Source organism: Bombus vosnesenskii, unplaced genomic scaffold (assembly GCF_011952255.1).
Source record: "Bombus vosnesenskii isolate JDL3184/JDL3185 unplaced genomic scaffold, Bvos_JDL3184-5_v1.1 scf7180000013295, whole genome shotgun sequence".
Taxonomy (NCBI): Eukaryota; Metazoa; Arthropoda; class Insecta; order Hymenoptera; family Apidae; genus Bombus; species Bombus vosnesenskii.
In genome coordinates, this window is record NW_022882946.1 from 287536 (window position 1) to 314029 (window position 26494).

Consider the following 26494-nt stretch of genomic DNA (forward strand, 5'->3'; position numbering starts at 1 on the left):
CGATATACAGCGGACGCTGAGAAGAGAAAACTGGCTGGCACCGATTGTAACGAAGAAAGAAACTGATAATTTAAATATCGTGAATTGTAAAACGATGAATACATTGTGCGAGCCTCTGTTATGTATTTTATATATAGATTATACATATTATATATATATATATATAAAATACATATAATTATATATATATAAAATATATATTATATTATATATATTATATATATATATATATATATATATACATACATATATATATATATACATACATAAATCAAATTGAATAGCTGAACGTTTAGAAGAGAAATCTTATGAGAGGCTTTTTATTTTTATTATTTGTAATTACCTAGTTTACATGTTCACCGTTTCGTACGATCATCGAGATCATAACAATATGTGTAAAGGAATAAAAGAATGATATAATAAATTACTAAATACAAAAGGAAAAAATCGTTGAAATTAAACGTACGAGTTATTTGAATATTTATTCTCTGACTGCATTATATACTTCTTACGGAAGCAAGTCTCAGCGTACCTGATTAAAAATCTTTAAGGATAACGAAGGTTATCCTTAGTTGAACTAACAAAATATTTTGCTTTCGCTTTGCTACATTTCCATCTGCACATATACATATATTCTGGAAAATGAGTTAAATACAGACAGTAATTACTTTGTATACTGGTTATATTCTTTATTTTGACATTTTGCGATCCAACAATTTGCATCTTCCTGAAGTTTGATATATCTGCAAAATTTATTACGTAAAAATGATATATAGCTAACGGTTTAGGTTTCTTAGGATGCTTCGACAAATATCATTCTCAAGTGCTAAACAATATGTTAAGCGCTAAGGAAAAGAAATTCATAAAATTTGGTATTGACAATAAACAATACCGTACATTTTATTATTTTACAATCACATTTTTACTTTATTAATTGCGGAAGTAAATTATATAGACAAATACAATAAGCTTTCTCTATGATATATCAGTCATACGTACAATATAATAAAAATTTCTGTTAAATAGTAATGATAATGCAGTCTTATTGTCAACTAAAAATTTTACAACACTAACTTGTCAACTTAAAATTTTACAATAATCTTAAAAGTTACGGTGAAAAATATTATCCTCAGATCTCATCCCTGTTAGATATCATAATATAAAAACATTTTATTATTATCAATATCAATATTACTACATACGATCGATATCACCCCACAAAAATAGAAAATTGCAAGCAACTGAGGCTTTGTTTGCAAATAACTAAGCTTTGTTTGTTATTATTAGAATTAGGTTATATATTAAGATCTTACAACTGGTGTACTATGATTTACATTTATTTCAATAGATAACTGCGCTCTATTATCAATTTTATTTCCTATTAATTGTTAACTTAATATGCAGCCGTCATTTCTTGCTATTCTTTCTTCATCAAAATTTTTCATGTTATTTGTGTTGCCAACCGAGATACAAGGAACTGAGGTGGCAGTTGTGATCTGTAAATTGGAGGATTGCGTGTATACAGTATTTAATAAATCTGATACTTTGCAGTTATTCACTGAGCACTTTTCATAGCCGCAATAATTTCCATTAGAGCGAACAGCTTCACTTTTATATGTTACAGACATTAATTTAAATGCTGCAGGTATTCGCTTCTTTCGCCTGGACAAACCATATTTAATCAATTTCTTTTCACCGCATATAACACATGTACCGGTCAAACATTTTGACCTAAAATTTAAGAATTCCGATCTTTTATATTTAGTCTTCAAACATTTACTACTCAAGTTTTTCGTTAAAAATAGCATTATAATTGCTTTTTCATCACAACATGAGGATATTTCTTTATTTACATTTACCGAATTGATCGTCTTGTTTTCTTGTGCTATCGAATAATCATTTAATTCAGTCGACGTAGTTTTCTTGACTTGCTTTATTTGTAAACTTTCTTCGGGCATGGAAGTTGTTTGAGTACAAGTTGATATGTAACAAAGAGTTTCCTTGTTCTTTGGTGCATCGATATTTCTAGGCGTGGACGTAGCAATTGGCCTAAAATTTGACGAATCAAAAATGCGGAAAGACACGGATCTTGCACATTGAACATGGGCATTTTTCACATTTGTTGAATAGTTATCGCCAGGATATATCAACGATTTAATATTATTTCTTTTATAACTGTTATCATTTTTATTGTGATCTTTCTTATAGGTGCCTTTTTTATGGATTCGTGAAAGGATCACATCTGGTCCTTTAACATGTTGTGAATTAAAATTAGTTTCTAGTCTTAATAGCGGACTTTGAAAATATTTTATATCATCGCGTGAACATGGTTCCTGTATATAAATATTTTTCTTTTCAGGATTCTGTGTAATCATATCACTGTGTTGTTTAACATTAGATTTTTCTGCAACTAATTTTTCGTTTCTCTTTTTCTTAGTTCTTATACTTTTGTTCACAGTGGTTAATTCTTCCTCTAATGTATCGGCATGTTTTTTTATTTCCTGTAACATCTTCATGCACTTTGGTCTCATTATTTCTGCTGAATTTATTTTTGCTAAGAGAACCTTATTTCCTTCGTTCTTGTAGATGCAATCCATATTTTTACATTTTACTTCTTTGAACTGATAATTTTGATCATTACATTTTTTCATATCTTTATCTCTGAATCTTTTAACGCTCTTCAGCATATTTTGCAGCATGTCTAAAGCATTGTCAATTGTACTTGTACATTTATCCACGCACTCGTAATCATTTATATTTCTAATATTTGAAAATCTGTCTTCATATTCGTCTCGTTTTGCATTCAACATGGAACAGTTAATTTCATTACAATTTACATTTGTACAGATATCTATAGTTTCCGGGATTGAAAATTTTGCAAATTTTTCAGTTACCAATGTACTTCTATCAAATTTATCTTTTTGACAATTTGCTTTTGGTTTGTGTTCTTCGCACTTGTCCTTGCATGCACTGATCGTTTCATTAATGCAGATATTGCTTTCAATCTCGTTATTTTTCATGAAATTTCTGGTAACGTCAGAAGCTGTAGGAGAACTCGTATAAAAAAGTTCTGTGCACGGTTTATCAGTTATAGGTGTAACTAAACTTCCCAATTTCATAAATTCGGAATTAAGTAGCATATTTGGAGATTTTAATTGTAAATTTGTAGAATTCTCCAAAGGTGATTTGAAATTCATAGGAAGACTTAGAAGCTTAATAGAATTTTCTTTAACAGTAGAAATTTGTGCCGAATTTAATGATAAATCTGTTTTTATCATTTTAGAAACTCCATTGCTACCGTTTATTTGTTTCATGCTACTAGCCAAATTTCTTACCGGGAAACTGTTGGTAGGCAATTTTTTAGAAAATTTCACGGGACATCCAACAAGTTTGCTCGCGTTAAAATTCGCTTTAATATCATCTACACCTAAATTTCTCACTGTATCCTTGCTCAACGGTGTTAGTTGTTTCGTTCCATTAATTTGGGAAAATAAGTTTGTCTTAAGTGAATTCGATCGAAACGTGTTATTATCCGATATTTCATTTGATCGAACAGGATGACATAGAAATGGTGGATTATTATTGTATCTAAGTTGTGAAATATTATTAAAGATTAAACCATCGTTATCTCGATCGTACTTTCTTTCATAGCGCGTTCCTACTGACTGCGACATATCAAAGCAACTCTTTGTACGAAAGGCAGTGTGATTATATTTTTTGTTAAACAAATAGAATTGTAGCGTATTCGATGATTGGAGAGTAGTTTTGATGGAATCTGCATTAGGTTGAAATAGCGAGGTACTTTCCTTCTGTAGACGGTTATATCGATTTGAATGTATTTTGCAATCTGATCGTAAAATTATATTTATACAAGGAACACCACGTTGAGCATCTTTCGCATGGTTACTGCATTTGAGTTTATTTTGCAGATTTAAGCATCTTGAGCGTGACACAGCGATAGGATTTATCATTTTCATTCCGTGTTTTTCAGTCTGACCATCGCATTCTCTGCTTGTTTCATTCTGTAAATATCTATATTGATTAGAGTAGGTTAAACGACTTTATACGACCATATTTGAATCTACGTTAAAACTGTCTGGCGTTGAATTAAAAGACCTGCAAATAAAAAAAAACGAAAAAGATTTGAACGAGTGGAAAGCATTAAGAGATCTTTTTAGGCAATTTATTGTCGATTTCTGTCCTGTGAATAATATTCGCAGGAATAAATTTAAAATTTAAATTATTATACTGTTTGACGTAGCATTGAAATTTATTTATTATTTCTATGCAAAGAAATATTGTATTAAAATTACTAGTAGGGCTATACTACTACTACAGGACATATACAAAATAGTTTTTAGTACAATCACAAAGGCTTTGGACATTTGTTAAAATCATTCTGTTTCGAGACGTCTGCTTCGTTAATACAAGGCGCAAATGGCGATTTGTTCGACGATGGATGGTGCAAGACATTTTTCGATGGCAAACACTTGCAATCCAAGGGAAAAGAATGTCTCTCGAATACCGATCGCGTGCCACTATGTGTACGGGGATATTTGGGGATCGCGGTGTAAGGTTTCTTCAGCCAGTCTACTTGCCTGGCAGTTTAAGTTTTCGCTTTTATCACTTGAACTTGAGAAAATAATGCAGAGGGGGAAAATGACTTGGTTGAAATTCAAATTTTGGACTTTTTACAACGGAAACGGAAAACGGAAAAACGTGTCCAGGAAGAATATCAATTTTATGACACACTGTATGGAAACAACGAAGAAATCCGCCTCTGCATCTAAAGTCGTTACTATTTCATCAAATATGTTTCTACCTGTGATTTGCATCGATCGTCTCATTAGGAATTTGATCGTTAGTTTGACTGGGAAGCGGAGTTTGGACGAGTGGATCAGGGAGACCTTCCGAGTATCTAAAAACCATATAACGAACAAAATATTCGTCCATTCCGAGTTCCCGATATGTACGTACCTGCTACGATGTTCTTCTTCTTTCCTCGCACGATCGAATCTTTCATGCGTAACTTGTCTACGTAGTTCGCTGATTTGCTTACAATATTCCGCAGCTTGAGTTTGATATTGCCGAAGTTTCGTCGATTCCGAAGATCTGCGTCGTTTAGGGAAGATAAAGAAAAAAAAAATACATTGCGATTAGGATACGTCGACGGGTTGTTAATTAACAGGTTTCATAGGTTATGATGGGTTAACGGATTAAAATGCCAGAAACTTTTTCGCTAACAACGATAAGGTTCAAAGATCAATCGCCTCGCTTTACCGTGGCCATGAAACCTGTTAATCGTTTTAGTCGGGAAAATTATCCTACTGATACTTAACCATTCTAGATAATAATTAAGCTTCTTACAATTTACTTTGAAGTTCAGACATTTTCTGTCTCAATCTGGACACCTCGTTTTGGAGTTCCTGATTATTAGCCTGCACAGTTATAGATTCCTGTCTTGCTTGATCCAATAGCATTTCGAGGCGCTCGACCGTCGCGCAGTCTTTACTCATTTGATCGTGAATTACGGCTTGCTCCGCTTTTAATTTAGTAATTTGCATATCATACTGAAGATGGAACGTAAATTTCAAATTACTTTTATTTATTTATCCTCGCTATATCGGAATACCTTCATCCACGAATGTTTACCTGTGTTTTAAGCGCATCTTTATCATCTAATTGCTGCATAAGTGTATCTTTCTGCTGATCCAATTTCATACATAAATCTCTAACAGCGGTTAAATCAGCTTCTGCTCTGTGCCTCTGTTCTCCTTGCTGACGCAATTGTGTTTCTATACTGGCCACACTTTGGGTCAATTCACTGATCTAAAAAATTTGAATCAGCGTATAACATTGGCCTGACGAGTTATCGAAGTACAAGTTTCCTATCGAAACTCGTACATTTGTCCGATATAGGATAGAGAAAATGAAAATTATTAAAAAAAATGGCCAACCTGCGTTTCGTAGCCTCTTATCAAACTATCCTTGTCCGCCAATTGTCGTTCTAAATCCAACAGTCGATCCCTAGCCGATTGCAGTGCTCCTCTTGCTTCGGCTGCTTCAGACTCCAAACTATGGTTATTGTTCTCTAAAACGGTTGCTTCCAAACTTAGACTTCTGAAGTGATTTAACATTTCCGTTCTTTCATTTTCCTGCGAAGTGGATGGATCTTACAAGTGTTGCTAGATGCTAGTATTTGACATTGACACGCGTTTGATAAGAAACGCATAGTCGGATGAAAACGATGGAAAGAACTAAAGCAAAGTATCGTATTATCTTCTGAACGAATAATATCGATAATACCTAGTTTTACCAATGTTTGTACGACATACCGTTTATATCGTGACTTTAGTTCTTTCGTAAGCTAATGTATCAATAACCAGGAAATATATTTATTTTTCATCGTACTTTCGTAACGCCGACAATAGGACGAATATTATTTTTGACAGATCTTGTATCAAAAGATAATATTATTATAATATAAACGTAATATCATTTATAAAATCAAATCGGTAAAATCGATGAGAATTGCGAGTGCGCCTGTTTGCTATCTTTCAATCGACATTTTATGCGATACGTATCGACGGATGAATACAAATCTGTCAAATAAAAATACTTCCACCAGCTACTTGTGCATAGTTAATGAAAAACATATTCTTGCTGGTAGAAAAAGTTGTTATAAGAAATGAAAAAGTAATAAATTTCGTAACGGCGCTACCGCCGTAATGTCGACGAGATACGACAGTTTAAACGAAAAATGAGCGAGACCTTACACTTGTAACAATTCGAACGAATGAAATGAAATCACCTTTCTGTTAAGGAGTTCCTCGGCTCTGCGGACCTCGCTAACGTACGTTTGAAGCTGTCTCTTCAGATCGTAGGATTCGGCGCGAGACGCTTCTATCTCGCATTGCAGGTTTCTCACTTCGCAAGTAGCCGCGGCTAAATCGTCCTGTATTCGTCGATTTTCCTGAATAGCATTCTCCTTGTCGTACGACGCCGTTTGCAATTGTCGTTGAAGATTTTCTACCTCCAGTTGCATCGATCTCAGTTGTCTGTCCTGATCCGCGCTTTGATCCACGCATATTCTGACATTGCGACAAAAGTAACAAGTAAATGGATTGGTCGAATTGGTCGAATTGGTCGAACCGTGTTATGAAAGATGTACGAAAGGAATTCTTAAGAAGATTTCGGCCAAGCATTTCAAAACGTAAAAGAGAAGCAACGAAACCTGTATCAAATATAGATGAGTAAGTAGTAGGCATAGAGGTGGAATAGGAGCGGAGTGTTTTCGTCAAACCTGTCACACACGGTGAACGAATACCGTGCGTCAAAGTTTCAATATCGAACCGGTGTCTATTCGGTTATGCGAATCGCACACGCTCATCCCTCGTGGCGCAAGCCACGTTCATCGTTGTTCGGAAAGAGGACAAGGGCAGCATGAGCATGTCGACGAATTAGGCAGCTATCGTGCCGAAGTTGCGTAATTTTGCTTCTCGAAGAAATATTTACGTGGCCAGATTTCGTTTCGTTTGTGCATCACGTAGCGGCGAGAACGACTTTATTAGGGAGAAAAAGCCGAATACGTAAGGAGGGAAGAAACTAGCGGTAGAAAGCCGATATCGAGTCGCAACGTGCATCGGCTGCGCGTCTCTTCTTATTAAAACGTTCTAGCTACTGACGAATCGCGACTTTAATGCCTTTCAATTACACGCTACAGCGAATACGTGTCCTGATTTAAGCGATATTTAACGTATATCCAGACACGTATTATCCGTACGATCCAATAAATTCGCCTGTCCGTTTATTCTGTCTGTATAAAAATCGTACCGTGATAAAAAGCTACCGTGGAAGCTGGCTACAGACGGACGACAAACGGAATGCTGAAATTTTTGATACTACGAAAATTCAGTTTTAGCCGCGGAGGATAAAAATATAGCTAATGAAATATATTAAAATGGCATTTCGTAAAGATAATCGAGATAAATGGCAGAGGATCGGTGCTACGGCACAGCGTAATCATCTATCGTGGATCATCCGCGCGTGTCGATTACGCGTCCGCGTGTTATGTAAGCGGCAATAACGCGTAGTATAGGGCGCATAGTAGCAGGAATTGAAAAAGGAAAAAGCGCGAGAGAGGCCTGTTCATCGAACAGACACGACTTTCTCTCATCTCGACGTGCTTGCTGGATGCCGGGCTGGCGCGGCAGCTTCCTTCGATCATCCGTGTCCGTACGATGCCGCCTTTTCCTCTATACGATAAAAGTGAAAATAACCTCGAGACGTTTGCGGTGGTATCGCTGGAAGCGGCGGTTCACGCACGCACCCGATGCGCACAAATGTCTCGTAGGTGCGTTCGTTACGGTTTTTCATAAATAATCAAGCGTATGTCAGCATAAATAAATGTCGTGGAAAATATGTTTCCATATTTTTATGGTATTATACGTCGCACGAGATACGTTGCTAGAATCTTAACGACACGAATCTTAACGAATATGCTGAAATTATTTCAGATAGCAGGTATTTATGAAAAATCGGATATAACGTAACACGAAGACGCGGAGAACGTACGCGGCACTTAAAATAAACGTAAAGTGGCACAATGGACGAAGGATCGATTACAACCGTATGATAAGAACAAGCGGAATTGTGTCACGGACCCGGCGAAGAAACGCGACGAGAAGAATACTAGTTTCCAATGCAATACAATATGATAGGTAGATTGCGTAACCGCTGAATTTTCATTAGCGGTAATATCGGGATCGGGAATATGTAATTCGAATAGCCGGCAAAATGAAACAAATGGACGACAGAACGAGGATGCTCGTTTTTTCTTAAAAACTTCAACATATGGAAGATGATTTCGTTGGATCTGATCGATGCAACGCGAAGATGCAACGCGCGTACACCTGCTGTAAACATTAGACGGAAAAATTTCTCTGTCTGTCTCGCTTTCTTTCACCAATTCCAGTTACATCGCGTCGGCCGCAGGAAAGCGAACTATTCTATATAAGAGAAATAGGAAGAGCAAGGTAGAAAGCAGCAGAGGCTTGTACTCGTCAGGGCGGACGTTCTCGTAATGCCCATCGTACGTTATAACCGCTCTATGCAACATTTCACTCGAACGGCTAAATAAGAATATTCGACGATTCGAAATATCTTACCGTTATCCTGAAAATACATTGATAATATTGATTTCAGGTATCGAATTATATCTTATAGCGAGTAATACACGGATCGTGGAGAACCAGCATCCGCCGGATACAGGAAGAGATATACGCGCGTACGAAACGTATGGAAAAGATTGATAAAAGAGAAAGGAAGAAAATGCAGCGATTTATGGTGTTGGTGTAAACGCAAGTTCTCGTATACGTCGTACGCGACCGATGAAACGATCGCGGAACTTCGCTGCTATTCGTTTCCCCCTCGTTTAGTTGCGGTAAAAGTTTACTTATCTTCCAACAAGGTACTTTCATAATCGCGAATCGAACGTTGGAAACGTTCGATTTACGCAGTTACGTTTGCCGCGCGTACGATACATCGCCGAAGAAGCAAAAAGAAATCACGACACGAGCGTATACCAGCAGCACTCTCGATGAATCGGTATTACGATAATTTAATAAGCGTGGCGAGTAACTTGCGCTTTCTACGAAATAAGAAAGTTTCGCGCTTTTCCTTCGTCTTCTTTTTCTTCGTAGGCAATAGTCTTTGAAGAGAGAAGAACGAAACAGGCAATAAAGAAGAATTAAGAACGAGAAGAAATTCAAGGTTTCGGCGCGATCGCGAAGGTCATGCGCGCGCGTCTCGTCCCGCTAGACACCGTGTCGTTCAGCGACACGTACTTTCATTCTAGTTGATCGTTCATTCTGAGGAACGTCCCTGAAATCGAAGCCGCGAGAAGAACGAAAGAGGCTTGTCTGGCTGCGATCGATCGTGTCGCGATCATTTCGAATTTCTTTCGTGGAATTTCCGAGCTATCGTGATAGATCCGACCTCGGAATATGACGAAACGTAGCCACGTAATTGGATAGGTATCACGGTAAATCCTTTGGTAAATCACGGTCTATCCTTTGAATTGGATCGTGACCCGGATACGCCAAAATACGTCGTGTTAAGCAATGAAATTTCGTTATTTCGTGGAATAATTACGTATTCGCGTGCTTACTTATTGCTAGAGGGACGATGTAACTATAATTTGTTACGTCCAGATTACATAAAATCGATCAAACGTCTTCCCATCTAACTTGCCGTCTAACTAAAGAAGCTTACCGAAGCAAACTTACCGAAGAAACGAAGCTAGGCAGCACGTGGGAAAACACGGTGTTCGGAAGTTCACGAAATGGTTCACACGGCAGAGTGCATCGCCCTGTCCTAAACCCTCAACCGATGAGTCGGCATCTATGCCGATCGACCGGCCTGGCCACGATTCTCTATCTACCGCTGCTTAATGTCAGAAAGTCGGAACGAACGGCCCTTTTAAAGATGCCATTCACCTTTACCATCACAGGCAAAGGGCATTGCACGGTTTCTCGAAACGCAGGGGACGCAAGCACGTGAGAAGCACTCGTAACAGGATGCATACTACGCGAGGTTACTCTACGCTCGTACCAACTGTACGTTGTAACGCGTTCGACTCGTTGATCCTAGAGATTAGACGATTCTCTCCGAAACAGAGCCTCTGCTCGTCGCCTCGTTTCGAATCTTCGTATAAAAGTCGCATTTCCAAAATGTCTCTCGGTTTGCAAAAAACACTCATGTTATATAATATATACGAAATAAATACAAAAGGTATCACCTCCTACAGAGTTAATTTCTTTCTTCATCCAAGCTGCTGGTTTTCTTCCGTTTTACTCGCGCACTCGCCACGAGTTCCGAAATTCTGACGATTTAATCCTCGAGTTACGAAATGTACGTACAACCCTTTAAGATTTTCTTCGAGCGTTAAAAGTGTTTCCGCTGCATGGAAACGAGAGCGAGATCAAGACATAAAAATTGCAAGTATTTGAATATTATTAGGCGGTGGAACAAGATCAAGTTGAGTTCCAACGACTCAAGTTTCTGACAATATCGTTGTCGAGCAGGTGTCGTTCGGAGCTGTATAATCGGGTAATCTGGACAAAGAAAGTTTGACGATGCTGCCGAATATCTTAAGATGGGTAAATAGATGAAAGTTACCAAACTTTTATTTAAACTTGAAACTAGTATTTGTCGTCGTCGTCGTAATAATACAATAACGCGTGAACTAGACTGCTCTTCGTACCTTTCTCTTCCTATTGTTTGCTATATTTTGTATAAATTTTGTATTTTCCAATATCCCGTTAACCAAGGAAAAAGAAATATCGCAAAGTACGAGCGACGAGAGAAGAGGTAAACTGTGTTTCAATGAAACATTTCCTCGACATTCGCAACTAGTATCAATGTTCTAGGAACAGGTGTTGGATCGGTTTCCGTCAATGTGTTTCGTATAACTCTACGAGTTACCGAAAGGAAAGCAGTAGCGATAAAAACCACTTATATATAGATTCTTAACGAGAGAAAGAAGACGAGAACGTATCGTCGCGTAAGCGGAAGCTCGATCTTCGTAGAAATGGATTTTGAGATAAAGCGAATAAAAATTATTTGGTTTGGTTCAACTTTTACCAGACGTAGTATAACGAGTATAACGAGTCGTATAGCGTTTCTAAAAACACTCGCACGCTTGTTTAATACGAAGAAAAAGTTTAATGTCGTTTAATCGAGCGATCGGCCATCGGTCATCGGCCATCCTGCGAATAGAGGAAGAACATCCATTTGGGACGAGCAACGTGGAAGACGTATCGCGACGACGATTTAAGACGGGGGACTAACTACCGTTTAACGGATTCAAAGGTCCCGAGAGATTGCTTCTTGGCACAAAGACGTCAGTTTACGGACATCCGTACACGAGGATCCGAGATTTACACGCGATTTCCGTTAGTCGATCCAGCCGGACTCTGGCTGTCGTTCTTTCCGAATTATGCAACGCGCGACTCAGTCGACGAAAGCGCGTTCCTGCGGAGTTGGATGCCCGTAGCGACCTTCCGGAGGTCGTAAGACGACGAAAGTACCAAGTACCCGGTTCTTTCTTCGGAGAAGAAAATTTCACGACTGGAGAATGCTCGAGGGGGGCTACTCGATACAAACTCGCTGGAGTTTGCTATATCGACCGCATCGACTAGAGTCGATATCTATGTAAATGGGGAAAACTTACACTCGATCCTTTAATCTCGATATATGCCGCTATCTTCGCTTTCTTCGTCACGCGATGCTACACGCATAATCCGATTCCTAGATCCGAGACACTTTCGATCGATAACAAAAACTCGCCTCTTCTATCTTTACGTTTCCGCGAAAGTACAGTTTATTTAGAATTAAGGCGAGTCTCTACCTAATCTAATAGGCGGTACATTCGCAAATCGATTTTACAGAGGATCCACGTGGTGACCGCGTGTCGCAATTCGATCGTAGTAATTAAACGTAAAACGTAAATAGGAGATTATTAGGTACTGGCAGATTTCAAATGGATTGGAAAATATTCAAGCATGATTTCATTCCCATTGTGCGTCGAACGCTACGAAAACCCACGCACGAAACTTTATTGCCCCCGTCGAACCGTCCAACTGTCGTCGTATCATGGATCCCTGTCCGATTCTCGCCCGTATCGAACCGGATACGCGACGGCGGATTTCTGCACTAAGGAACGTGACGTGCTGACCGTATGCAGTGGAGAAGCCGTTTACGATATGCAGAGCTGTGCTATGCGCGATTGAGAATTTTATTTCAGCCGTTTGCTCGACGTATAATCGCAATCCATTCGCAGATAGAACGAACTTACGAAAAAAAAAAGCGAGACGAGTGCCGATCTAGGAGATTCGGTTCTTGTCTCGGGCAAGTTAGGTAACAGCGCGAAGCCGCGGAGCTGATTCCAAGTCGATGTTCAGTGTTGCCGCGGTGCTCCAACTAACACGATCGCCGCTCTTCGTTTCGTGCGCGCCTCGTGTCGATCGCAGCATGTCAAAGGGCCGCGATAAAACGACACGATCTATTTTCGTGAATATCTGTCATGTGATTACTAAAAAGTTACACTCTTAATCGCCTTCACCATGAGAACCACGTTGTAAGTCATCGTTTACCATTTTCTTTATTTTCTACGAATCGAAATTTCAATATCGTTCGGTATCGATAACGAACGATTTCATTTATGTCAGACCAGCGAATATAATACGAATAAAATACTTGTTTCTCCGTTATTCTTTCTCGTCTGGATACGTCATTTTATAATCGTTTCTTTTCGACGTATATCTAACAACATCGTTTTTATTTCTCTCGCGTAGATCGTCACGTAATTGTCGAATTAAACACAAAAAGTGTAATATACGTATGGAGGAAAAGCAAAAATTTACCCTCTTGTTAGGGTGCCGCTAAATCTGCATAAAAGGACATCGACGAGATATTCACTCGACTCTGACAACAAGTTTTAACAGATTTTCATCTTTCATACGCAAATAATATACGCAGAGTGTAGGCAATTTGTTGTGACTTGTGAGTTGTGAGTTGTGAGTTGTGACGATAGAAAGCATATTTCATTTAAAATATATCAATGTCGAATACCCGATAACTCGCCTGTATCGTGAAGACGATGTAACGATACGATTAAAAAGCGAACATACTATAAAGAGATACCGTGGCTGGTAAACTCGTACCAAGAAACGCAATTATTAACTTCAAATATATAACTTCATGAAAGGCAATGCTCGTTACTTTCTCGCAATAATAGATCGTGGAATTTCGATTTCGCAGAAATTCGTTAATATTTATAAGAATACGTATTACCCAGTAGCTCTGAAAACATCGTTTTGTTTAACCATCTACCAAATATTTTTACCTTCTTGTATTTAATTAATTCTTATATTTATATATTTATGTTTCTTATAAAAATTCTTTTCTTACTTTTTAGAAGGTTAGATGTCCTGTTGTGTGTGTTTACGGTGAAAGTTGCATAACGGCAACATGACTAATCTTGAAACGATCGTTTCGTTTCTCTAACATAAATGTCAAGACCTGATCTTTGCGAGAGATCCTTCGGTTTAATTTAATTTCATGTTATTCGTCGATTACATCGATTTTGTTACGTAATCTTGCCACTAGAGCGACTTAACTAGGACACAACGGGATGCAATGAAAGAAGACAATGAAAGAGCCGAGTTACTCTAATAACGAAGGTTCGTTAGGTAGAGTTTCAGATTGGTTAAACTCGTTAATTAACTTTATTTTATATAGACTTTTATTTTAACGAAGGTAACAGTTACGAGAAGCTTTATGGAAAATTATTATAATTCGATCGATTGAATTTCAAATAACGACTGATTTGTTTTGCTAAAGTTAAGAGAAAATTGAAACACTGAGAAATTGCAAATTTTGTCGTGAAAGTATACACGGAGATTGTTAATGGAACTTAACGTACGTAGCAAAATAGCAAATCGTTACAGGTTAAATTCGCTAAATAATTCCATTCTCAAATGTTTATGGGCATGATATCGGATAATAGTTCGGCAATGGAGAGATATCTCGTTTCTAAGATTTCAATTGATCGTTTAAACGTGTAAATCGTTGAATACGAAAGAAATGTCACGTAGATATTTAAAACACCGGCAAGACAGGCACAATTTGATCGTTGAAATAGCAGTAGCGATCATCGAATGAAATTAGACGAAACGAACAAAGTTGATACTATGCTAAGTATACGCTTCGTTAAGAAGGAGAAGGAGCGAAAAAATATTCAAACAAAAGGAAAGAGAAGCAAAGCGAGAAAATCCTAACGTTCGCTTCGAATAGCTGATATGTTTGCAACAACCGCGTCAAACTTGACAAATTTCATCCGTCTAACCGAACGAACGACAGCTAATCGTTACATTTTAACCGCGTGAATAAGGAGAAAGTTGGTTGGCAATGAAAGTTACAAGTTAAACAATTATGTTGATGCTTTTCGAAGATACACAAGTACGTATGTAGTAGGTGCAAGCAGTATCCTAGAATCTGATTTAGTCGAACTTCCCGCCAACGAACGGCTAGATTGTAAAAGTGTTAGGTTGTAAAAAAAATGCGTCCGGCTACTGGCATAACGCTACTGATTTTTATCGGATCTACGCGCGCGATCTACTATTATGTAACGAGAATAAAAACTGAAAGGTAGGCCGAGACGCGAAACAGCTACGAACACATCGAACAGTGGACCAACGAGAAATGGGGACGAGTTATGTCACAACAGACGACAAATAATAGGTGTGCGATATGAAATAACATCGATATGAAATACCCATAGGATATAAATATATATGTATGTATGTATGTATGTATGTATGTATGTATGTATGTATATAGATGATTATGAAAACATCTGCAAATGAAACCCATTTATTTGGACGAAATTAGCTGCGCGAATTAACGTTAAACTTCAAAGTTGAAGTAAACGAAATGGACTCGAAGGTATTACGGTGTTAGTAAAAAATCGTCTTTAAGTAGTTTAAAAAAAAAAAATTAAAAAGAACGGAGGCAAATAAATCCTCTTTCTTCGAAGGGGCGGGGGGCAGGGGGCGGAAGAAATCTGTCATAGATTCAATAATAGTAATCCACATAATACGCGTATAGCAATACAATGGGAAAACAAATGACAGAAGAATCATACCTATATCGTCCGTCGTCGTTACGATTCAGACAACTATAACCTTTGAAGGAACTCATGATCGTTGTTTCTTCTCGTAATAAATATCATCGACGGTATTTATCCTCGTACATTCCTTGCTACTCCCGAGTAACATCAAAGTAAGTAGAATGCAAGAGACGAAGCAAACACCCACACTGATAATTTTGTACGGAACACTGCCGTCATTATTGCAAACCGTGTCACTATAGTTACACTTTTTTCGATATTCGATTGTTAATTAGGAAATATTTGAAAATTCTAGTAACTTCGACCCCTTTCTAGTCTTCGTTTTGAAAAGATATCCCGAATTCGTTAAATTCAATGGTATTCGCTCACCGAAGAGTTACGAAAGCAACTTTACGAGTAATTTAAGAATACAAATTCAAAACTCTGCATTTACGTAATCCCGGTCAAATTCTTTCAGTTAGTCGGCTAAATGAACATAGTAATTTATCTTGATACGTTTACGCATTAAAATGCAATAAACGTGAAAGTTTTGACGCAATACCCCCCCCCCTCCCCCCAGTTTCTCAGCAAGTAATTAATAAAAGCAATTAATAAAACGCGTTGACCCTACGAATGATCGTATGAATCGACGCGAGTCCTACGTCTCATTCGAATAGAAATATCCTTACTTTTCGCTTATGAGATTATTCACTGATATCCTCTTTATTCCGGTAATTAATCGACACAGATATTAGCCCTCGGCTATAAATATAATCTACAATGATGGATACTATTTCTCCTTCTTTTTCTACGAAAGCTTTTATTTCTCTTTAGAATGTTTAACGCAGACTTTAGAGATTTCGAGTCTGATTCTGTTCGATTCTTCTAAGGACCTGGATAAACAGAACTGAAATATTTGAACGGTACTGACATAATTTTTTGAAAATTCAACAAATTCAAGTGAAGCGTAGGATGTGCGACTCGTTCTAATTAGTTGTAAATTTAGCTCTAAATTAACGGAAATTCTACATCTAAATTTCGAAGCTTGTCAAATAATTAAGCAAATTAATAATTAATAATTAATAATAGAGCGTTGTACGTGTAATATATCTATATTATATTTATTTGTGTGGCTATGAACAAGACACGTGTACGAAGAGAATGCGTAACCGAGATTGCCTTACCTTGCTAAATCTCTAGTACTCTCACTTTTTATTTGCGCCAAGTGGTCACACCAGTTTGACAATGAAGACTAATAATTATACAGGAAGAAAAGGAAGCTCGACATTCCGCGATAGTTCTCCGGTGACCGTGCGACTTTCCTTAATGAGCAGCTCCTACAAACCGCAACCACGTGAAATAATCCCATTTTGTTTACCGTAAAATTTAGACGATTCGAGAATATACTCGTCGGAAACGCTAAAACTTTCATCGATGTTTACATGATATTGTCCATAAATACGAAGATCGTTAGAATATACATATACGTAATTTACGTAATTTACGTAATTCTATAATTCCAATAATACTATCTACGCTGTCAAATAACGAATCAAACGTTTTCTTCAACCAAGAGTACCACGATTCTATTCGAAACACCAGTCTATAAACGGAGCGCGATAAATTAAGAATCGCAATTAATAAAACACTAGTGAGCAATCGGTAAAACTCGTTCCGTTATCGCAATGGAAAGTTATTGCATCGAGGAAAGCTTGTCTAGCAACTATCAGGATCCAAGTGCCAAGGTTTCTTGTATCCTGTAATCGTTTCCTTGATTTTGGGAAGAAAAACGCGCGTAATCGCCAGGATCAAATACACCATGATCTTCGATGGTTCATAATCGATGTGATAAAACGTTCGTTGCCTATATTACGTTTCTATTTTTAGAAAAACTTCCAACTTCTACCAAATAATTTTAATACGTTCAAGCTTAATTTTACAAAATTACCGATTCCAATCTAGTTCAAGAATATCGTTTAAAGTTATTTGTTCCGTCTACAAATGGGTAAAGTCAAAAGAGAAAAAAGAGAAAAGTGTTTTTGCTTTCAGTTTGCAACAGTTATACGGCACATATATAGAGAATGGTATTCTTATTGTACATGCATGTCGTCATCTCGAGCCCTGCCACCAGGGACAATGCCATTGCCATAGTGAAACAGTGAAAGTATGGTCATTTTATTTCTGTCGTGCTTTTGCTCTGTTCTACCACTACCCTCGATTTTGACATACGTAGACACGAATACGCGATAACATTTTCTATCGCAATCGGTATTTCCCGGTTTCAAGTGCTCGACCGAGATAAAATCTGAAACCTTATTTTCCTATAATGTCATTTTATATAATTCCTTACAAATTCCTTACAAATTCTAATTTAAATTCTAAAAACGTGTAGCAAACCTGTTGTATGTATGTTATCCCTAAACACTTTAGAATGCCATTTTAATATCTTATACGTGAATTTCAATTTCAACTAAACATGAATTCGTTAAATGCGTTTCAGCGCTTTACCAGATGTATTGGTAATTATCTGGTTCGCGTCGATTGTTCGCGTTAAGTCAGCGATAATGCCTCCACCATGGGCAGATCCGTCAAGCAATCCCTGCGCCGCTCAACCACGTGGCTGGCAATTGTTATTTTGGCCGCCGGATGGAAAGTGTTACAAAATATTCCAGGCAGGTGCTGCATTTCTCTTTACAGAGTCATTCGAGTTCTCTTAATAGAATGTACATTAGAGAAGCAGCTTCTCGTGTTTCTTTTTCTTTTTTTACTTAACCGACCGACATTGAGTTTACTTGGTCGAGAAATATAATAAATAATCTATAATTATAATTTAATAGACTATAGACTTGTTTGACAGATTGGAGCACCATGCCCAGAAACAATGGAACTAGGTCCAGCTGCAGGTAGAGGTGGAACTGTAGCTGAATGCAGATGTCCTCCAGGAACCGTGCAATCTCCTAGAGACGCTCTTTGCCATAAAATATATACGAGAGCATCCTGCTCGAAAGGACAATTTTTTGCACCCGTTCCAAAGACTTCTGGCAAGTCTAGGTATTACGATATAACGAATCTAACAGATCTTCATACAGCGTAACTAACATAAAAAGTTTCCCTCTAAATTTAATTTATTTTTTAATAAAGGTGGGGTGTCTGTCATGATCCAGAGCCATGTACGGGGAAAGGAGAAGTCTACTGGCCTAGGGATGGCAAATGTTACCCCAAATATAGCAAAGGGCCATGCCCAAAAGGTGAACTCCTTGCTATAGACGAAGACGGATTAACGGTATGTTCCTGCTCTAGAAATGGAGAACTTGGACGATATCACTGGGCGGGTAGTGTGGGTGGTTGCCACGAACATTACACTAAAGGCCCATGTACGGAACCTGGAGAATTATTTTTACCAGGTGGCGTATGTGGCTGTCACTCTGAATTACCTCATTACCATGAACCAACTGCGATGTGTTATCAATTAGGTAAGACAATTCAAAATACGCATGATGCATAAGCTTCTTCCAATTTTCTACTATTTATTGTTACTTTACATTATTATATTGTACTCGTTTATTAACACAGGCGGTATCGGTCCATGTCCGCAAGGGCATCACTTTATTGTAACAAACACGATAACCAATGAAGAAATAGTTCAAGCCAAGTGTGTATGCAAGCCAGGTCATGTTCTCTATGAAAATGGATTTTGCTACAGACTTTACACAAAAGGACCTTGCGAAAACGGCTATATGCTAATAAATTCGACCACTTGTATTCCTGTGCCTTGTAAACGGGGTCGACTGTATTTTTCACAAGAAAAGACGTGTTACAAAATAGGAACCAGAGGACCATGTCCGAACGGACAAGTTGTTTTATATGATTATAATATACGACCATCTGTTGATGGAATCAGTTACAATGGAGTATGTGGATGTATAAATATACTGACCGATTCGAAAAAATGTTCCGAAGAAATTAACGATAGCTGCGAATCTACGCCCGGAATGGTGGAAATAAATAAAACCTGTTACAAATTATATACACAAGGTCCGTGTACTGCAGGAGAATGGTTGGTTGCACGAAGAATGCCAAAACAGAGCTTATGGAAGAACGAAGGATCAGAGCCAAGGGCAAGATGCGAATGTAGACCCGGATACAAAAGAATCACGGACGGTCCACAAATTTCTGAGTTAGAAAGTAATAATCTCTTCTCCCTGGGTGGCTGTCAGCCACCCACAGTAAGTTTAGCTAAGTTTCTCAATGGAAGAGTAAAGTCGATAAACTTTTAAGCAAAGAGGTCAGACTGCGTATAATAGCAATAATAATATGGTGATGATAAAATGAACTATTTGATATGCACTTTTTTTTATTTTTTTTTTTTTTTAGATATTATGTGTAAATAACGTTGTATAAAGGCTGCGCGTGAAATGTTCTCAACAATCTCGTGTGAATTCCTCGAATTTCTATTTATTTAATATCCTAGTGCTATGAAATCTTTCGTTTAATTCCATAGTTTAAGTCTATACCGTCTTAAAATTTGTTATGCAGATATACTCGTATTAATATAATTCTAGTACTTATTTTTAGTATTACTCTATTATAAATGTATGCGAAAAGACTTTTGTCAAATCTAATAATTAAATATCACCTTTACTGCCAATGTTTTGTAAATATATACAATTTATGGTGTCTCTTTTAGAATGTAGTAATTAGATTTCTGAAAGCTGATAAGATTTTCTAGAATGTGTCAAATTTTATAAATACATACGATACTCACTGATTTTTGTGTTGCAGATCGTGAATCTGTTGCTCGCTTCCTATTAGTTGTTCTTCTTTCATCAGAATTTCTTTTTCTAGAGTAGCTATCCTTTCTGTCTTCTCGTCCAATACCATCTAACAAAATTCACTTATTCGTTACATCATACGTAAGTGTCGTTGGATACTTTGCAATATAATTGTATCTATTACTCACTAGCAATTGATCTTTTTCGTGATCCAAATGTGTCATATTTGCTTTAAGATTGTTAATTTCTTGTTGTAATTCTTCCACTTGATTTTCTAACTCCAACTGCTGCCGTTCCATCGTTCTATTACGGTCCAACGTCTTATTCAGTTCGGACTCCGACTGTGTCAATTGATTCTGAGCATCTCCCAAAGCCTGATCCGTTTGATCTTGTAGAGCTCTATCATATTTATTAATTATGTATATGTATCTACTGAATACTAAAGAAAATCATAAGGAAATATTTCTGTATTATATTCTCTACAAAGTTTTTCTTTCATGAAAAATATTAGGTCGTCTGAAAAGTATCTTTCGTTTTATAAGGAAATAATGGATGCACAACATTTTCCGTTTTATATTATTTTATTGAATTACGTATGATCAATTTTGTTCTATCAAAATAAAGATCACAACGTTCGACAGATTAAGTTTCATGTTTGTATAAGGATGCATCGTTGTAAAAAACGTGTTTGTGAAAGAAAGACACTTTTCGGACAACCTAATAAGTAATACCGAAGTTGAAAATATTGTGTTCTTTGAGTTCCTAATTCTTGCTTAGTCCGTTTTAACTCTTCTCGCAAATCTTGTAATTGATCCTCTAGTCCATTGATAGTTGCTCTTCGTGCTCCTTGCGTAAGTAAAAGCTCTTGTCGTTCCTTTTCTATCTGTTTCAATCGAGTTTCAACATCGGTCAAGTTTTCTTTCAGACGACGTTGTTCAGATGTATGTGCTTCCGCAGCCATCTAATTTACAAATTTCCATAATGAATTTGCCATATATGAAATTACTGCCGTTTGCCGACAAGTCCGAAGGGATTCAGCCACTGCAGTACGAGAACTGAATTAATTTGCATTTTTTAAAACTGGTCTCTCCAAATACGAATTCTGTGAGGTGTCTTATTGTATCTCAATTACTCTCCTTGTTCCATATTCTTATATTCAACGTACTCACAGAAGAGCGATCCGAAATCAGATAGATAATAGAATTTCAATTTGTAGAATGTGATTGTAAATAATTTTTCAAGTACGGCGTAGAAGAAAATGTTTAATATGTTAAAAGCGAAAATTACCGGACGAAATAAAAAAAGAAGAAGCCTCGATGTTTATAAGAATGTGAACAATTCTATTGTAATTCGCTAACAACTTCGGCAGTTAAATGCAACTTTAAATAAATAAAAAAAAAATATTACGTCGCAATTACATTTCGGATAAGCACAATGCAAAATATCGGTTATTAAGAAAATGTTATTAGCTACATGTGAAAACAGAACCGGGTGTGCTCGCTTGCTTTGAAGCTTCGGGAGCGCGCAAGTACATGAAATTGTCGGTCGAAAACGCGGGATTCGCTTTCTCGACGATTGTTTTCTTCTTGTCGTGACATCAAATTTAAAGTGCTTCAGCGACAGTCAAACCGCTCTGTGTTCTCGCTTAATTATATTTCTAACAATAACTCATAGATGACAAGCGACATTTGATTGTAGTAGCAAGCGTACATGTATGCTATTAGCATTCTCATATATTCTCGCGAGCGCGGGTTCCGAGTTAAATGGATAACATGTTCTCATATGACACGATAAGGAGCATTTATAATAACAAATTTACCTATATTCACCAATAAATAAACTTTACGAATTACCTTTAATCTTTCACGTAATGCATCGCGTTCTTCAATTAAACGATCGACATCTGCCCGTGCAATGTCCCGTTCATGTTCCAGACGTTCAATAATATTCTAAAAAATGTTACTTTTATAAATTTAATTAGAAATTCTTAAAAACATTGTATTCATTTAACATTTCAAATAAAGCTATGAGGATTTTCTCTAATTATAAAGTAATTTTAATAACAATTTTCTGAATTGCAATTTTTGCAACAAAATTATTCACACCCTTTACCTTTGTCTTGCCAACGTCTCTCATTAACGGAGGAGAACAATTACAGCCAACACTACGTTTGCATACATTGCAAGGTCGATAAGGTGCTTTATGTTCAGTTTTATAAGTTTGTAAACGTGTTTCTAAATTTGTTTTTTCACGATGCAGGTCTTTCTTTTCTCGCTGTAATTCATCTAATGCATTTTCCTTTTCGTTTAACTCACATTTTAATTCTCGTATTCGCGACCATAGGTCAACCTATTTTTAAAAATAAAGATAAAATATTACATATGTATTAAAGAAAACTGTGCGAAAGGAAACGGGTAACACTTTACATGGTCTTTTTCAATCGTTTTGTTATAGTTATCCTTGATATTCTTGTATTCATTTTTATAAAAATCTCGTTCCCTTCTTAGTTGCTCCACAGCTTGTTGTAACTGATAAAGTAAATACTAGTTAATATATTTCTATAATTACCAAACTATCGTGCACGAAAGAAATATTTTTCATGAAACATACATCATTTATTTCAATTTCTTTTTCATATCCAGCATCGTTTATACTTTGAAGAAGATCTCTTCCTTTATATGCTTCTTGAAATTCTGTTCTACCTTGCCCTGATGATTTTTAATAAATTGATAAATCTTTGAATATAGAATTACTCTATTTTTCTTATTATATTCTATATTTTATAATTTTACCTCTATCATAATCATTCTTTCGTCCCTTTTCTTTAGCATCTTTCAAATTTATGCCGACATCGTCTAATAATATTTCCCTTCTATTTATTTGTTCCTTTAATAATTTATTACTATATTGTAATTGAATAATATCTTGTCTTTGTTTTTCATTTTCCTTAATCAATCTTTCGATTTCATCATTTAAATTTTTTTCTATAATATTATTAAAAGAAAAAGCAATACTGATTAACTATGAAACTATTTAATTATATTTATAATTGTCATATGAAAATAAAAGTTCTGTTTACCAATCACTGTTAACTCATTTATCCTGTCAGTCATCTGTTTCTTCTCATCTAATGTAGATTCCAAAGTACGTTCAATAGTACGTTTCTCCAGCTTACAAGCTTCTAGATCTGCTCTCAATTCTTGTACTTCTCTATGCTCAACAGTTAATTCAGCTTCTAATGCGTGTACTCGTGCCATTACATTCTCTAATTTTTCCTGCAGGAATATAAATTCCATAACAATAATTATAATGCAATAAATTGTAACTATTAATTACGATATTATTATATTATTATTATTATTATTATTATTGTAAATATTAGGGTGTAGTCTTTAAAAACGTTATAAAGATTTATTACCTGCAATTTAGAAACTCTCCTATTGTTTTCTTTAACTGCAGAATTACAATCAGCTTCTACAGCTAATGCTATGTGATCTATATCTCTTAATTCCTTTTCTAATTCCTCATTTCGATCAGCAAGTTTAAGTGCTTGAGACATAGCATCATGTTGTTTATTTAAAGCTTCTGTAATAGAATATAGTTACGTACATAAGGAATTTTCTTGATTTTACATTAAACAGACAACATAGTTTGATTACCTTTTAATTGCTGTTCTAATTCCAATTTTTCTTGTTGAAGAACTTTTAATTCATTACCATCTATGTTATAATTGGACATTACAAAACTGCTTTCTGCTTTTTTACAAGCACAATCTTTAGAAACAGCCAGATATGGTCTACCTCCTTCTAACATCTTCTTCAGTCGCAAAATTTCTTTTTCCTTCATAGTTAGCTGTAAACATATTTCTATAGTATACTTGTATCTATTCTTATTACCAATTTTTATCAATTTTTACAAATTTAAATAAACATGCATATATTTAGTGCCTGTACATCCTTTACTGTTAGTTCTAATTAATAGTAATTAAAATATTCAATATGTTATATACATTTTCTTACATGCAAACAGGAGCAATTTAAACTCATGCAGATGCAATTTAACAGTAATATACCTGACTCTTTAATGTTTGTACATTGTCGATTTGTAAAGAGAGATCTCCCTTCAATTTTGTTACCTCATGACTCAAACAATTCATCTTATGATCTGCCATGCTTAATAAATCAACAATTTTTGGTTCTGCCACACTTAAGTTTGGTAACGGAGTAACTTTAACTCCTGTTTTTGGTAACGGTTCACTTTCTATAACTGGTCTTCGTAGTGGGAAAACGGAACGTTTCTTAGAAACTGTAATGGTAAAAAAATAACAATTTGACAATATTTAAAAGCATTAAATTTTACATATTCATATTCTAAAGTCGTATTCTAGAATCACGAACATCTTGTAAAAGAACAATCTCAAACATATCAAAAAATGAAAAGTAATTTACCTAGGCCAACATTACTGACGGATGGCTTTAAACATTTTCCTTGGAGTTCCAAAATTCTTTTTGATTTCTTAGCAGATACAGCTTCTAGCTCTTTAATCCTATGTAAATTCCGAGAAGACGCCAGTTGAAGATCATTACATTCACGCTCTAATTTATATATTTCCTTCTTCAGGTCCTTAATCTGCTTTTGATGACATTCCTTTTCTTTTATCAAATCTAAGTGAAGCTGGTTACATTCTTGCACTAGCCTTACATTATCACATTTGTATGGATCAATTGTTGATTGTAACTGAGTATAAGCCTATTTATATGATACAAATATTAAATTATGTAAATATAATAACAAAATCTAATAATATAATTTTCTCTTTATTATCCTTCGATCGAAAGATATTAAAATATCTTTCATATTTCCCTAATTGATTATTGTATAAATGGTATATTCATTGTTTCATACAAAGGGTGTTTTAGAAATACATATTTATATTAAAATTAAAAGTAAAAGATTTTAAATTACAAAGATACAGACCTCGATATTTTCTTGAGCAATGCTTTTAAAATGCTTTAAGCTTTCTGTTGTTTGTATCAAATCAGCCAATAACTTTTCTATCAAAGGAAGTGAATCTAATGTAAGTGCTTGTTTGTATCCTAAACTGTCTAAATGCTTGCGGACAGTTCGATATCTTGCAGCTACGTTACATTCATCTTCCATACTCATTTTTGTAAATTTTATAAAATATCTATTTTATTCTATTTCATAAATGTACGATAAATAACGCTTTTAGATTATTCTGTCTTACAACCTATGTTCCAAAAATAATTGCAGCTTCTTTTTTTGGAACTTAATTACACTTATATGAAATTTATTATAAAATCATTTTTTTAACATATAATTAATAAAATAATACGTTCTCAAATAACTGATTGTAATATAACCAAGATATTACAACAGCATTTCATCATTCTTCATTAAATCAGCAACTCCATTACAAAATGTTCCATTTTTAAAACAGCCATGATTTTTTTATTAAACACTTGCACCATTCTCTATTAATTACGTGAACAACCTTGTACATTATTATATTTTTTCTGGAACAAAAGACGCATCATGTTAGGCATAAATATTATTCAAAAGTGTTACCAACATTATAGAATGCAAATATTGTTTACGAATGTTGTACATATTACAATTTATGCGTTCAAAAAGATTATAGTAATTTACATAATTAACGATTTAACAATTAATGATTAAGCAATAAAGTAGCATTTATAATATATTTTAGAACAGACATTCAAGCTATATACATTTGTACAGTATGATTTTATTTACATTTGAATGTTTTATGAAGTGTGACATAGTCTAAACACAATTGAAATATTTTAAAAGGAACCGTATAATAATTACGTTATATCAAGTATATTGTTAACATTAAATAAAAAAATGTATTTTAAACAGAAAGAAAAGAAAACAAATTTTAAAAGTGGTATAAGATGTAAACCTTAGTTGCGCACGTCACTTGTTTATTCATGATTGAAGAATTCTACTACAGAATGCAAAGCTCTGCAGAGGTTTGCAGTAACTCTACGCAGTATGTAATTGTCCC

General features: G+C 35.7%; 3 protein-coding genes across 9 annotated transcripts; 1 reads left to right on the plus strand and 2 right to left on the minus strand.

Annotated features, from left to right (window-relative positions):
* Positions 1-1165: 1165 nt before the first annotated feature.
* On the minus strand, positions 1166-4004 carry LOC117233362. Its single transcript, XM_033493582.1, has one exon. It carries the CDS (start codon positions 3975-3977, stop codon positions 1389-1391), a length of 2589 nt encoding a protein of 862 aa, XP_033349473.1. The 5' UTR covers positions 3978-4004; the 3' UTR covers positions 1166-1388.
* On the minus strand, positions 3847-26494 carry LOC117233361 (centrosomal protein of 135 kDa-like). 6 transcript variants are annotated; one of them, XM_033493575.1, is made up of 22 exons: positions 26390-26494; positions 25420-25979; positions 24891-25191; positions 24515-24747; positions 24102-24294; positions 23861-24027; positions 23522-23717; positions 23235-23426; positions 23053-23150; positions 22869-22970; positions 22555-22791; positions 22296-22391; positions 21174-21403; positions 20631-20841; positions 20436-20551; positions 6812-7091; positions 5958-6155; positions 5653-5829; positions 5368-5570; positions 4978-5112; positions 4823-4918; positions 3847-4116 (listed from the first exon to the last, which is right to left on the minus strand). In XM_033493575.1, exons 2-22 carry the CDS (start codon positions 25606-25608, stop codon positions 4062-4064), a joined length of 3705 nt encoding a protein of 1234 aa, XP_033349466.1. In that variant the 5' UTR covers positions 25609-25979; positions 26390-26494; the 3' UTR covers positions 3847-4061. The 6 variants fall into 6 exon arrangements, with proteins under 6 accessions (XP_033349466.1, XP_033349468.1, XP_033349470.1 ...); XM_033493577.1 differs by lacking the exon at positions 26390-26494 and adding an exon at positions 26204-26286; XM_033493579.1 differs by lacking the exon at positions 26390-26494 and adding an exon at positions 26221-26238.
* Positions 12882-20318, plus strand: LOC117233364. Of its 2 annotated transcripts, XM_033493587.1 has the most exons (5): positions 12882-13138; positions 18171-18342; positions 18528-18721; positions 18812-19143; positions 19244-20318. In XM_033493587.1, the coding sequence occupies exons 1-5, from the start codon at positions 13125-13127 to the stop codon at positions 19945-19947; spliced, it is 1416 nt and encodes a 471-aa protein (XP_033349478.1). In that variant the 5' UTR covers positions 12882-13124; the 3' UTR covers positions 19948-20318. The 2 variants fall into 2 exon arrangements, with proteins under 2 accessions (XP_033349478.1, XP_033349479.1); XM_033493588.1 differs by lacking the exon at positions 12882-13138 and having other exon boundaries at positions 18192-18346.

Excerpts from the sequence above, each read along its gene's own strand:
- LOC117233364 (XM_033493587.1), top strand. Across the intron at positions 18,343-18,527 it reads AGTGTTACAAAATATTCCAG|ATTGGAGCACCATGCCCAGA; the intron begins GCAGGTGCTGCA and ends CTTGTTTGACAG. Across the intron at positions 18,722-18,811 it reads AAGACTTCTGGCAAGTCTAG|GTGGGGTGTCTGTCATGATC; the intron begins GTATTACGATAT and ends TTTTTAATAAAG.
- LOC117233361 (XM_033493575.1), bottom strand. The coding sequence starts at position 25,608 with ATGAGTATGGAAGATGAATGTAACGTAGCTGCAAGATATCGAACTGTC. Across the intron at positions 21,404-22,295 it reads CATTACGTGAAAGATTAAAG|ATGGCTGCGGAAGCACATAC; the intron begins GTAATTCGTAAA and ends TTTGTAAATTAG. Across the intron at positions 5,571-5,652 it reads AAGATGCGCTTAAAACACAG|TATGATATGCAAATTACTAA; the intron begins GTAAACATTCGT and ends TTCCATCTTCAG.
- LOC117233362 (XM_033493582.1), bottom strand. The coding sequence starts at position 3,977 with ATGAAAATGATAAATCCTATCGCTGTGTCACGCTCAAGATGCTTAAAT.